The 13,595-nt window shown below is 46.2% G+C and overlaps 1 protein-coding gene across 2 annotated transcripts in view; it reads right to left on the bottom strand.

Moving 5' to 3' along the window:
* NCMAP (non-compact myelin associated protein) overlaps positions 1–13,595 on the bottom strand; it is a 222,077-nt gene that overhangs the window by 8,889 nt on the left and 199,593 nt on the right. For both annotated transcript variants that reach the window (XR_015308434.1, XM_086956401.1), the window contains exon 3: positions 3,628–3,712. Coding sequence is in view for 1 of the 2 variants with exons in the window: in XM_086956401.1 (XP_086812527.1) it covers positions 3,628–3,712 (85 nt within the window). In the remaining variant the exon portion in view is untranslated. The remainder of the gene's footprint in view (positions 1–3,627; positions 3,713–13,595) is intronic.

Genomic DNA, 13,595 nt, shown 5'->3' on the forward strand with positions numbered 1-13,595 from the left:
CACACATTTAAGCCAATAGTTTTTGAAAAATCCACAAGTAACTATAGAGTTTGATCTTGACAACCAGTCAAAGGAATAACACATCTACAATGTCATTTCCTGTTAATGTATTAATGAACCAAGGGCATTCTACAAGGAAAGTGTTACATATCTTGTACATTTATTTTTAGCATAATTGAGTGTGGTGAAAATATAAAGGAAATAAAAGTCTCTGAAGTAGAATTACATTGGTGTATGGGCAAAATTAAACATAAGTAAAAAAGAGAGGGAGGACTCCTTTTTAGTGCAATCTGGGACGAGGAGCTAGAGAGTGAGAAAACAAGGGGAAGTCCCAAGACACTCAGCTAAGAGGAACCCTTTCGTGTGTTTACCTATTGTATCTCCGAATGCCAAATACCATCTATGAAATTAAACATGCCTTAGTAGTGGCAATGTATTGTTTGCTATTAATAGGACTGTTCGGGGGCACACCATTTACAAACAGGAGCGTATGAATAAGAAAAGAAATGCTCTTTATCTTGGGTGAACCATAAAGTAACACAGGTACACCGGATACTGTGACATTCAGAACATACCTCTGCTACAGGAAACTACTCATGTAAACTAGAGTTAATGGCAATGGCAGCAGCAGCATTTGCTTTGCCAGGTATTAACTTGGGTTACCTAAATGACTACTTCCTTGGATGTGATAAAGGAGCCTACCTGAAAGTTATGCCAGAATCACAAGTCAACATTTAAATTAAAAGATAAGTTGGGAAATTTAGAACCGCATCAGTTGCAAGTATATCTTTCAAACACTGCCTATTTGTGGATTTAGGGTCATTGGTCTGCTGGTATTCCACCTCTCACCTTTTAAGGGAACTCCCAGGACTCTCCGATGCTCAATCAATCAATCAATCAATCATTGCATTTATATAGCGCACTACTTACCCAGAGGGTCTCAAGGCGCTGGGGGGGGGGGGGGATCTGCTACTGCTCGAACAACCAGGTCTTGAGTTGCTTCCTGAAGGCGAGGTGGTCCTGGGTCAGGCGGAGGTGGGTCGGGAGGGAGTTCCAAGTCTTGGCGGCCAAGTAGGAGAAGGACCGTCCTCCTGTGGTGGCTCTTCGGATGCGGGGGACGGCGGCGAGGGCGTGGCTGGTCGATCGAAGCTGGCGTTTGGGAGCGTAGAAGTTGAGGCGGCTGTTGAGGTATCCTGGGCCTTGGATGTGTAGGGCTTTGTGTGCGTGGGTGAGGAGACGGAAGGTGATTCTCTTGTTGACCGGGAGCCAATGCAGATCCCGCAGGTGTCCGGAGATGTGGCTGCGACGGGGGATGTCCAGGATGAGTCGTGCTGAGGCGTTCTGGATCCGCTGGAGTATCTTCTGGAGTTTGGCGGTGGTTCCGGCATAGAGGGTGTTGCCGTAGTCCAGACGGCTGGTGACGAGGGCCTGAGTGACCATCTTCCTGGTCTCGGTGGGGATCCACTGGAAGATCTTACGTAGCATGCGCAGGATGTTGAAGCACGACGAGGAGACCGCGTTGACTTGTCTATTCATGAGAGGGAGGAGTCCAGGATGAAGCCCAGGTTGCATGCGTGGTCTGTTGGTTTGGGTGCGCTGCCTAGGGCGGGGGGCCACCAGGAGTCGTCCCAAGCGGCGGGTGAGGATCCCAGGATGAGGACTTCCGTCTTATCTGAGTTCAGTTTCAGGCGGCTGTTCTTCATCCATTTGGCTACCTCTTTCATCCCTTCGTGAAGGTTGGCTCTGGCGGTGGCGGGGTCGTTGGTAAGGGAGAGGATCAGCTGGGTGTCGTCGGCGTAGGAGATGATGTTGAGGTGGTGCTGGCGTGCGATGTCTGCGAGGGGGCTCATGTAGATGTTGAAGAGGGTTGGACTGAGCGAGGAGCCTTGAGGGACGCCGCAGATGACTTCGGTGGCTTCAGATCTGAACGGAGGGAGGCGGACCCTCTGTGTCCTTCCGGCGAGGAAGGAGATGATCCACTCCAGTGCCTTCTCCTGGACTCCGAGGTGCTGTGCCCAAGTATAAGATACCAATTTAATTGTCAGTAGGGGGGACAGACAACATGACCTATTAACTTGATGAGCCTCGTACCAGTTGAAGTATGTGATTTACTTAACAGACTTGACTGGTTTTGCCGCTTACTGTTTCTGAACTGTGTTTTTCCTCTTAGCTGTGCCACTACTCACACCCATTTCAAGTTTATGCAAATTATCAGCAATTGTGCAATAAACCAAGCTAATTGGCAGACTCAGAACCTGGGCAGTCATATCTCCCTAGGGCATTAGACCTACCAATAAGTGAATTCAGTTTTGTTACATACAATATATAACACTGTATCGGTTTCAGTTTAAACTGTATTCAAATTATTTAAACTACTGCAACTGTATAAGTCCATGGATTAATCATTATATTATTTTATAGATCTGCTCAGAGTATGTGACCATATATTTCTAAAAAAGCCAAACTCATCCATTTAACGTTTGCAATCGCTGGTCAATGAATGCATCTGTTTGTACCAATTCTTTCTTTAAGCAGTTGATGCTAGATTTTTATATTTTGGTATTATCTGAAAGGACATTTATTCATTCATTTACACATCTGATTAAGAGTAGTCTTTATAGTTAAGATCTATTAATTGTTCAGAAAGACTTGAACCTTTTCTTTATAGACTCGTTTGTTGGACTGTTTTAACAAAATGCCCCCTGGTGTGTAGATTTTGAGAAACGGTAGCCCCCTACTGAATATGACAGTGACTTATCTCAATCAAATTATTCAGTGATGGCCACCTCTTGGGTTAGAAGTCATGTCCACTTCATCACACAATGTAGGAACTCAAACACCACAAAAGCCTGCAAGTGTTGTATATTTGTAGAGATTGTTGTTGACCAAATAATTTTTGAGACCAGTGGCCTTAATCTGAGATTTTCATAGGAACTATAGAAGCAAAAAAGTTGATGTTCCTTGTGAGCTTAAGCAAATTTACTTTTCTGCATCTGTCTGGATTCTTAGATCCAAACACTATGGCTTTCATTTGAATAACTGAACATTAGATACCAAAGTCTTACTTTATAGTTAAAGAATGCACAAACCTCTTCTTCAGGTGATATTCAAAAATATCTTACAAGCAATTAAATAGTAAATAACATCTGAAGAAGAGGCATGTGGCATCTCGAAAGCTCACATTGCTACATTTTCTGCGAATCCACTAAAAAGCATCAATAACAGGAGTGTATGAATTTTTTGTGTGAACTACCACTTCATACAACCCATTTTCTGATGCTAAGGTGAGAGCCTTGTAATGCAGACTATCTTGGTAACATCTTCTACTCAGCTGAACATCACACAGATTTTTTTTAAACAGTTGATTGCTTGGAAATTTGCTGATGGGGTCTACCACAGCTTCAAAATATTCAGAAAAATTGCTATATCTTTTGGGTAACAACAGAATGTTTAAAGTGGAACTGTTTTGAGATCATCGGAATGTTTTATGCTGCCAATCCCAGACAGGATTTTACATTGCAATCTAAGAATTTATTCACTATTCCTACTAGCAGACTTTCTAAACAACTCACAATGTACCATGACTCAAATAGCACACAGCAATATGAACAAGCAAACATAAATTACCTGTTGTACATTTTCAATGCGACCAGGACCAGTGTGAAAATGATTATCACTCCAACAACAATAGCTGCTACTATCGCTCCCGAGCCTGATAAAACAGAGAGGTTTGGAAAAAGTACATTACAAATGAGATAAAGGTTACAAATATCACATCCTGGAATAAATGAACACAGCAGCAAGAACATTAGGTGAAGAAACAATTAACACTGTGTGGGTCTTTAATAAACTGGACAGACTGTAAAATATATATGCAATGAAAAAGCCTATAAGAAGTTCATACCTAGTGCGGCTTGCTACTGACGTGTTTCCAAATGGGAAATTCAACTTTCTAAAATGTTTACTCTGTTAACTCATTCAAGTTTGAATACCTGTCTTCTGGTGCAGACAAAGTTAAAGTCAATTTGAGTTTGAACCAGTTGACTCAATTGACCTCAATAATCTTGGCTACCTGAACCTTTCACATGCTTAGAAAGGGAAAACAAATCAGTGAAGAGTTGCAAAAATTTGACTAGGGCCTCTATGAACCTATGCTTCCCTAAGACCTAATGGGGTCACTCGGGACACCAGCTCACAATGCAGCGGATTGGGACAGAAGCACCAGGTGCTCACTTGACAGCTCGAAGGGGGGGGTCGCATGGGCTCATCTAGCAGCCCTGGGGGTCTTGAGCACTTGCACTCACCTACCAGATGAAAGGTACCAAAGTACTTCAAGCATGTCCACAGACTGCACACAGCAATGACGCGGTTTCATACCATGGATCTCAGAGGAAATTGACAATATTACTGGTCAAAACAACAGGAAAGAAATGTCTGGTAGGTGCCGTGCAAACATTCCAGCCCAAGAAAAAAGGCATTACATTGTAAAACCATTAACCTTCCAGTAACTCAGGAGTTTGGAAGAGACTTTGTTCTTTAGATCAGAGGGTCTCACACAAAAACACAAACCTGGCAAAGGCTCAAAAAGGTTCATATAACTAAATCAGGAAAGGCATTACATTATAGATACTAAGGGGGATAAATACAATTAACAGGCGCTGAAAGCAAACCAATATCCTCGGGAGGGAACAGGTGACTGGATCTGTTACAGCAGCTTGTGGGAACAAACAAACATGACAAGTACTAGAGTCAGTTATGGTGAATGACAGAGAAGAACCCATAAATATCACACCCACTCACTCACCCACCCACCCATACAGCCACAGACACGCCCACTCCCTCACCAATACAGCCACTAAGCCACCCACAGAGCTACTCAGACACCCACTTATACACCCATACAGTCGCTCACACACCTGTGCAGTCACTCAGACACCCACTCACACACAGATACACACAGCAACTAAGATAAATTATGTTAAAAACAGGAATTAGTAGTATACAAAGTATACTAATTTAACTTTTGTGGTACCTTCGTATATATGTTTAACACAAAAACATTTAGAAAACGCTCTCAACCCCTGGATGATGTCAGTGACGTCAATTGAGAGGTTATCTGTGATGTCATGAGTGATGTCACTGACCATGTCATGAGTGATGTAATGTGTGAGGTCATTGTGGGGGTGTATGATTTAGTTAGCTCAGGTAACTATAACTGCTGAATTTCACTGGTTTTGTACGAAACTAGAACCTCCCTGTAACCTTTGTTTTTTTCAGTGAATTTCAAAGTTTTTTTTAAATTCGATTTCCTAACTATGACATACCTGTAACTTTTTAAGTGAGAAGAAAAATAATATATATATATATATATATATATATATATATATATATATATATATATATATATATATATATATTGAATGTGTTACATTTTTTAGATTAATCTAAAGTACTATAAAGTAATTCGGTTTAAAATTGCATTAAACGGTCTAAGGTGTTTCTTAGGCACAATAACTGAAATGTGATGTTAATGTTACTTGAAGACATTGCATCTGCTAACCTCGAGGACAGCTAATTGAAGACACCAAGATGTTGGGGTGCAATTCCCAGAAAAACATACGTTCATGCATGCATTGATTTTAAGGTTGGGATGATAGGGCACTAGGTATACAGACATTGTCAACACATCACATTTAAGGTAGCTTGCTTGTGGTACTTTATACATTGAGAACAAACGTCCCATTACACTTGAAAATAAAAAAATAAAAAAAAATCTTTAAGGTTGTTTGGGATCCCTTGATCGGTGACATTATGGTTCTTCTGCAGCACTGTTTCTCCTGGGAGCTGTAGGAGAAAGTCCACAGAACAATCAACAGCATCACATTACTAATGGCTATATGAGGGTGTTGGGACAGTGTAAGTGATCTGACACTGACCCCCGTTCCACTGCCTATGCCCTTCTATCATTGGACTGTGAAGGTGAAAACGGCTGGATCGTGTTATGGCAGGGGCACTCTTGCAGCCCCTAGGTGGAAGGCATGTTCGTTAGGGTGACATAGATGGAGGGGATTGAAGCAACTTTTCCCCCAAATCAACATTCTTTTTGGAAGGGTCGGAGGATGAATGTGGTGGTGGGCGATTTTAGGATAGCCTTAGAGGCCAAAAAAAGAGCGGAAGATTGTCCATTTAAAAAACAAACATTTGCTACTAATACGTAGTATTTCTAAAAATATCAGCTAAAAACTTCTCTTGTTCTTATCTGCATCCGTAATTCTGTCAGGTTCCGCGAGCGCAGCGCGCCTACCACAATGGGAGAACTACATTTCCCATGAGCAGGTGGGGTTTCACAGGAAGCATATCACCGGTCCCGACGCGCTTCCTGTTGCGCGTTATTCTGATCGTTTGCTGCCTTCGGCGTGAGAGCGGACGCTCTGCACGCCATCCTTCCCGTGCCTCTCCAGTTACTTCCTGACTCCTGTGGGCTCCTTGTTTCCCGAGGGCCCGTAGGGAGTCCGTCAGTATCCTGTCCTGGCTTGAGACGGAGTCCACGCCCGCCAGCAGGTACTGTTGTCCTTTGCACCGACTGCTCCAGCGGTCAGCTGTTCGGTAGCCTGTCTCCTGGGGCTCGGAGCCTGGGTACTATACCGTTGGGCATTTCTTGGCTCTGTAAACTGATATGGGCATTTAGAAGCGGCGGAACACAGTGGCGGTCGAAACCACGTGTTACCGTCCACTCGGCATTATTACTGAAACTGCACTAGCGGGGCGCTGTGGTGAGGAAACCACGCGTTCCGTTATATACTGCAAATCTCTGTGGAAACAAGGATCAGGGTGTGTAGTGAGGAAACTACAAATGTTCCCTGGTCTTGTGTACTGGCTTCCAGTGGGGTTATTGTGTGACAGAATACTGTGGTGGTCGCAACTACGTGTTACTGTTTGCATTTTCCATGTACTTCTATTTTGAGTTGTTCTATTGAGAGCGGAGTGTTGTAGTTCTTGCTTCCTACACACTACCGTATCCTGATTTACTTTTGGTGGAGATCTTTACTTCCAGTGGATGCTTTGGACCCCCCTTGTACATTGAGTCCGCTGACATATTCTGTGGTATGTTGTGAGTGTTGGGTTAGTGTCTCAGTAAGGTGTGTATGTGTATGTTAACATAGGACTGTGTTCATTTACCTTATATCTATGTGTTCCTTAGGCCTTCCTCACAGATTATGGCAGAAGGATTGTAGATGTTTTCTAACCAAGGTCGGGTTTTCTTTCAGCCCAGGTACTTATTCATGTGCATGTTTTCTTAGTGAGACCATATGAGAGTAGTAGTTCATGCTAATAAGCACTTGACTGAAATCTGTCTTGTCTTCTGTTTCAGGCGTCCTTTCCCTGCTGACCCTACCTTTACCCACCCCACATTTTTTATTTTAGTTTGTTATTTTTCTCCCTCGCCTAATGGCTCGAACACCCTGTGTTTATACTTCAGGGTGTTGGTGACATTTGGAGGTGGAACCATCTTTGCATCGGCTGGATCCCGCGGAGTAAACCTGACAGAATAACGCGCCCACGAACGTTGCTCTGCCCGGTCCAGTTGTTGCAAAATGGCCACCATGGATGATGTACTGCAGGCTCTGCTAGTAGTGCAGCAGGAGCTGGCCTCCTCTAAAGCAGAGGCAGCAGCACTCAGAGAAAAAGTAGATAAGCTATCTAGGAACCCCTTTTCTACGTCTGTACCTCAGGTACAAGTAACGGTACCCCCCCCTATTCCTCTAGCTAGTCCAGAGAGGTATTCCGGGGATCCTTCCAAGACTCAGGCGTTTATAACGCAAGTCATGTTGCACTTTTCGTGTAAGCCAGCCTCGTTCCCTAACAACCATTCTAGGGTGGCTTTTGCGCTTTCATTCCTGACAGGGGATGCAGCCAATTGGGCTGTACCCTTGGTTCGGAATGACGACCCCATGCTCTCAGATTGGGCCTCTTTTCGGACTGAATTCGAGAAGGTGTTCGATAGAAGGGCAACCACCCTTAGTGCAGATAGGGAACTCCTGGAACCAAGGCAAGGGAGGTCGGATTTAATTACGTATCTCACCAAATTTAACCGACTGGTGGCTGAAACTTCATGGCCAGAGGAAAAGAGGATGTCCTTATTCTACCAGGGATTGAGGGACGGTCTTAAAGACGTCATTGCTCAGATAGATCCCCAACCAACCACTTGTGTAGACATGGTAAACTTGACTCTGAGATTAGAGGGTAGAATGGCAGACAGAGGAGGGGATAGGAGACGATGGGACAGGGGGCCCCTCCGGTCCGAATGGAGTCCACGTAGGCCTTTGCCTTCTGCAGATGCTCAATCTGAACCGATGGAAATCGGTGCAGTCCGGTCCCCACTAACCAGGGAAGAAAAAGAGAGTCGTCGCGTTGCAGGTCTTTGCTTGTACTGCGGCAAGAAGGGACATTACGTAAGGAACTGCCCTTCCAAATCCAGAAACACTGGTTCATGGTCTCGCAATAAAAGTGTAGCCATAGCAGCTGGCAACGCTCCAGAAGAAGCTGGTGCTCAGGGGGAAAGAGATCGGAAGGAACCTCAGCCCTGGAAGGTGCCATCGTTAACTGTGGTCACCCTACGTGAATCCGAATCTCACATACTGCTGCCCATGAGGCTGGAGTGTCAGTTGCAGGTTTACAATGTCATGGTTATGATAGACTCGGGGGCCACAGGGAATTTCATTAATAGCGGGCTTGTGACCTCCTTGTCCATAGACAGGGTACCTAGGGACACCCCGGAGGAAGTTTTGGCAGTTGATGGGAAACCATTAATTTCCGGTCTCATAACGGAACAGACAGAGAGGGTAACTCTTTCAGTTGATGTAAATGACGGCAGGCATAGGGAAGAACTGGTGCTTAACATCATCGAAGCCCCTCAATACGAGATTATTCTCGGTATGCCTTGGCTTAGTCACCATAATCCCTCAATCGACTGGAAGGAGAAGTCGATAAGTTTCTTGTCTGAGGAATGTAAAAAGCATATGGAAGAGGGTGTTGGGTTCTCTCCGTCTGTTCTTCCTTTGGTGGTCGCAACAGCTGCTGAGAAAGACGTGTGTCTACCCCTGGAATATAGGGCTTACAGGGATGTCTTTAGCGAAAGTCAGGCTGAGAACCTCCCTCCTCATAGGCCATATGATTGTAGGATTGATCTAGTGGAGGGAGCCACCATACCATTCTGTAGGGTTTATGCCTTGTCGGACCCTGAGACCGCTCATCTGAAGGAGTACTTAGACCATTATGTGGATATCGGCTTTATACGCCCATCCAGGTCCCCTGCGGCCTCGCCCCTCTTTTTCATCAAAAAGGCCAACGGAGATTTAAGGGCCTGTGTGGATTATCGTATGCTTAATAAAAACACCATCCGAAATCGATACCCACTGCCACTTATCTCTGTTTTGTTGGACCAAGTACGGTATGCCAAGGTTTTTACCAGATTGGACCTAAGGGGGGCGTATCACTTGGTCCGGGTTCGCGAGGGGGACGAATGGAAAACCGCCTTCAAAACGAGATACGGATTGTATGAATACACCGTGATGCCGTTCGGGCTGTGTAACGCCCCAGCGGCATTTCAATACTTTTTGAATGATGTGTTGAAGGAGGTGGTGGATATCAGTGCTGTGGTTTACATTGACGACATCCTGATTTACTCGGAAAACGTCAAGGACCATACGCAACATGTAACTGAGGTACTCCATAGACTGAGAGAAAACCATTTGTACTGCAAGCTGAGCAAGTGCGAATTCAGTGTGGACAAGGTTGAATTCTTGGGAGTCATGCTAAGCCACGAGGGACTGCAAATGTCCGATAGAAAGGTACAGGCGGTACAGGAGTGGTCTACCCCTACCTGTGTGAAGGACGTGCAAAGATTCTTAGGCTTCGCCAATTATTACCGCCGATTTATAGCGGGGTTCTCCCAAGTGGCAGTTCCCTTGACGAGACTGTTGCGTAAAGGCGTGCAATTCGAGTGGTCACCCGAAGCCACAGCAGCATTCCAGTATCTGAAAGAGGCTTTCACAACGGCTCCCATCCTGGCACATCCTAGACCAGAACATCCGTACGTTGTTGAAGCTGATGCCTCCGACGAAGCGATAGGAGCAGTGCTGTCTCAAAGGGACAAGGACACCGGTCAGCTCCACCCTGTGGCATATCTGTCCAAAAAACTAAGCCCTCCTGAACAGAATTATACCATCTCCGAGAAGGAACTGCTCGCCATTAAGCGAGCGTTTCAGGAATGGAGACAGTACCTTTGGGGGGCCAGATTCCCTGTCACTGTATACACCGACCATCGCAACCTCCAGTACATGAAGACCGCAAAGCACCTCACACAGAGACAGATGAGGTGGATGCTCTTCTTTGCGGAATACGATTTCACCATTACCTTCAGACCAGGGACAGACAACCTGAAAGCCGATTCCCTATCCCGGCGAGATCAGTCAGAGGAGAAGGATAAAGGAGACGCTAAAGCGTCAATAGTCAGTCCTGAGAAGGTGATTTGTGTGATACAGGCCAATACCTTTTTGGACCTCGTTCGACAAGCCAAGACTCATGATGCCTGGGTCAGTTGGGTCACGTGTGGGGGGAATCGCACGTTGGTAAAGGGGTTGCCTTTTCAAGACAATAGATTGTTTCTTCCCTCTGTAGCATTGCGCAAAAAGGCTTTCATGTGGTGTCATGAGTCCCCGTTAGCAGGACATCAGGGAGTGCAAAAGACCAGGCGGCTCATGAAACGGCATTTCTGGTGGGACTCAGTTGACACAGATGTCTCTGTATGGATTGGGCAATGTGAGACCTGTGCCAGGGCTAAAAACACAACCGGACAGAAAAAGGGGTTGTTGATGCCGTTACCTTCCCCTAGGAAACCTTGGCAGACCATTAGTTTGGATTTCGTCACAGGACTCCCTCTTGATCAGGGCAAGTCAGCGGTGTTGGTAGTTGTGGACAGCCTCACTAAGTTAGGCCACTTCATACCATGTGTCAATTTGCCAACAGCAGGGCAGACGGCTCAATTGTTGCTAACCAATGTCATACGCTTGCACGGAGTTCCAGAGGTCATAGCATCTGACAGGGGCCCCCAGTTCATTGCAAGGTTCTGGAAGGCGTGGTGTCAGGCATTGCACATACAGTCTTCCCTCTCGACCAGTTTCCATCCTCAGACGGATGGGCAAACAGAACGGTTGAATCAAACCCTGAAAAAATATCTGCGGTGTTTTGCTGAAGAGGCTCAGGAGTCCTGGGTTTCCCTGTTATGGATGGCCGAAATAGCCTATAATAACGCTTGGCACTGTTCTGTGGGGATCTCGCCTTTCCATGCTACCTATGGATTTGATGCACGCATCCTTCCTGTGCACATCCCAGAGGAAGTGTCTCGACAGCCTACGGTCTTAGGGCAAGTACGGAAGCTCCATGTTCTGCACAAGAAGGTCAGAGAGCATCTGGAGAGGGCTAAAGCAGTGTACAAGAAATGGGAGGACACACACCGTAAGGAGGCCCCCTCGTTCCAGGTTGGGGATAAGGTCTGGTTATCGACTCGCAACATTCGGTTCAAGCTGCGTAGTGTGTTTCATCCACGATACATTGGGCCTTATACCATTGTGAAACGTATCAACCCTGTTGCCTTCAAGTTGAAACTGCCGGGTACTCTGCGTATTCATCCTGTGTTCCATTGTCACTTGTTAAAACCGGCTCATTCGGCAAGACGGAGGGCTACGCCTCCGGTGGTTGGAGATGCTGGGGCAGAATACGAGGTGAGGAGTATCAAGGACTCCAAACTGTGCAGAGGCGTCCTCTGGTATCTGGTGTCTTGGAAGGGCTACTCTGTAGAGGACGATTCCTGGGAGCCTGAGGGGAACATTCATGCACCGGCGGCTGTGCGTACATTTCATCGTCGATTCCCCCTGCGCCCTGGTCCTAGGAGGCGCTAGGGGAGGGGGGATGTACTGTCAGGTTCCGCGAGCGCAGCGCGCCTACCACAATGGGAGAACTACATTTCCCATGAGCAGGTGGGGTTTCACAGGAAGCATATCACCGGTCCCGACGCGCTTCCTGTTGCGCGTTATTCTGATCGTTTGCTGCCTTCGGCGTGAGAGCGGACGCTCTGCACGCCATCCTTCCCGTGCCTCTCCAGTTACTTCCTGACTCCTGTGGGCTCCTTGTTTCCCGAGGGCCCGTAGGGAGTCCGTCAGTATCCTGTCCTGGCTTGAGACGGAGTCCACGCCCGCCAGCAGGTACTGTTGTCCTTTGCACCGACTGCTCCAGCGGTCAGCTGTTCGGTAGCCTGTCTCCTGGGGCTCGGAGCCTGGGTACTATACCGTTGGGCATTTCTTGGCTCTGTAAACTGATATGGGCATTTAGAAGCGGCGGAACACAGTGGCGGTCGAAACCACGTGTTACCGTCCACTCGGCATTATTACTGAAACTGCACTAGCGGGGCGCTGTGGTGAGGAAACCACGCGTTCCGTTATATACTGCAAATCTCTGTGGAAACAAGGATCAGGGTGTGTAGTGAGGAAACTACAAATGTTCCCTGGTCTTGTGTACTGGCTTCCAGTGGGGTTATTGTGTGACAGAATACTGTGGTGGTCGCAACTACGTGTTACTGTTTGCATTTTCCATGTACTTCTATTTTGAGTTGTTCTATTGAGAGCGGAGTGTTGTAGTTCTTGCTTCCTACACACTACCGTATCCTGATTTACTTTTGGTGGAGATCTTTACTTCCAGTGGATGCTTTGGACCCCCCTTGTACATTGAGTCCGCTGACATATTCTGTGGTATGTTGTGAGTGTTGGGTTAGTGTCTCAGTAAGGTGTGTATGTGTATGTTAACATAGGACTGTGTTCATTTACCTTATATCTATGTGTTCCTTAGGCCTTCCTCACAGATTATGGCAGAAGGATTGTAGATGTTTTCTAACCAAGGTCGGGTTTTCTTTCAGCCCAGGTACTTATTCATGTGCATGTTTTCTTAGTGAGACCATATGAGAGTAGTAGTTCATGCTAATAAGCACTTGACTGAAATCTGTCTTGTCTTCTGTTTCAGGCGTCCTTTCCCTGCTGACCCTACCTTTACCCACCCCACATTTTTTATTTTAGTTTGTTATTTTTCTCCCTCGCCTAATGGCTCGAACACCCTGTGTTTATACTTCAGGGTGTTGGTGACATTTGGAGGTGGAACCATCTTTGCATCGGCTGGATCCCGCGGAGTAAACCTGACAAATTCAGCAGGGACCACCAGCTCAGCTGATGATATTCTGGAAGCAAAACCCAGTAAAACAATACATTGTGTGCCTTAGCTGCTCTGGATAATGGTGCTACCCAGAGCCGAAGCTTGTGGGCAGAAGGAGGCAGTATCAGGAACAGAATACATCTGGATAAATGTAACTGGTCTCGTCATATGTACTCTCCAGCCTATCCAAGCACCTTTTCAAATCTCCAACCTAACCCGAGTTCACAAGACTACCTGGGATGACGGCAAAGAACGTTTACATTCAGTAAGATCACCCTGATGCCACTAAGCACTGCTCCTTTCTCAGAAACAACCTCAATGTACTCTGTTCTGAA

This window comes from Lissotriton vulgaris, chromosome 2_1, assembly GCF_964263255.1.
Source record: "Lissotriton vulgaris chromosome 2_1, aLisVul1.2, whole genome shotgun sequence".
NCBI classification, from domain to species: Eukaryota; Metazoa; Chordata; class Amphibia; order Caudata; family Salamandridae; genus Lissotriton; species Lissotriton vulgaris.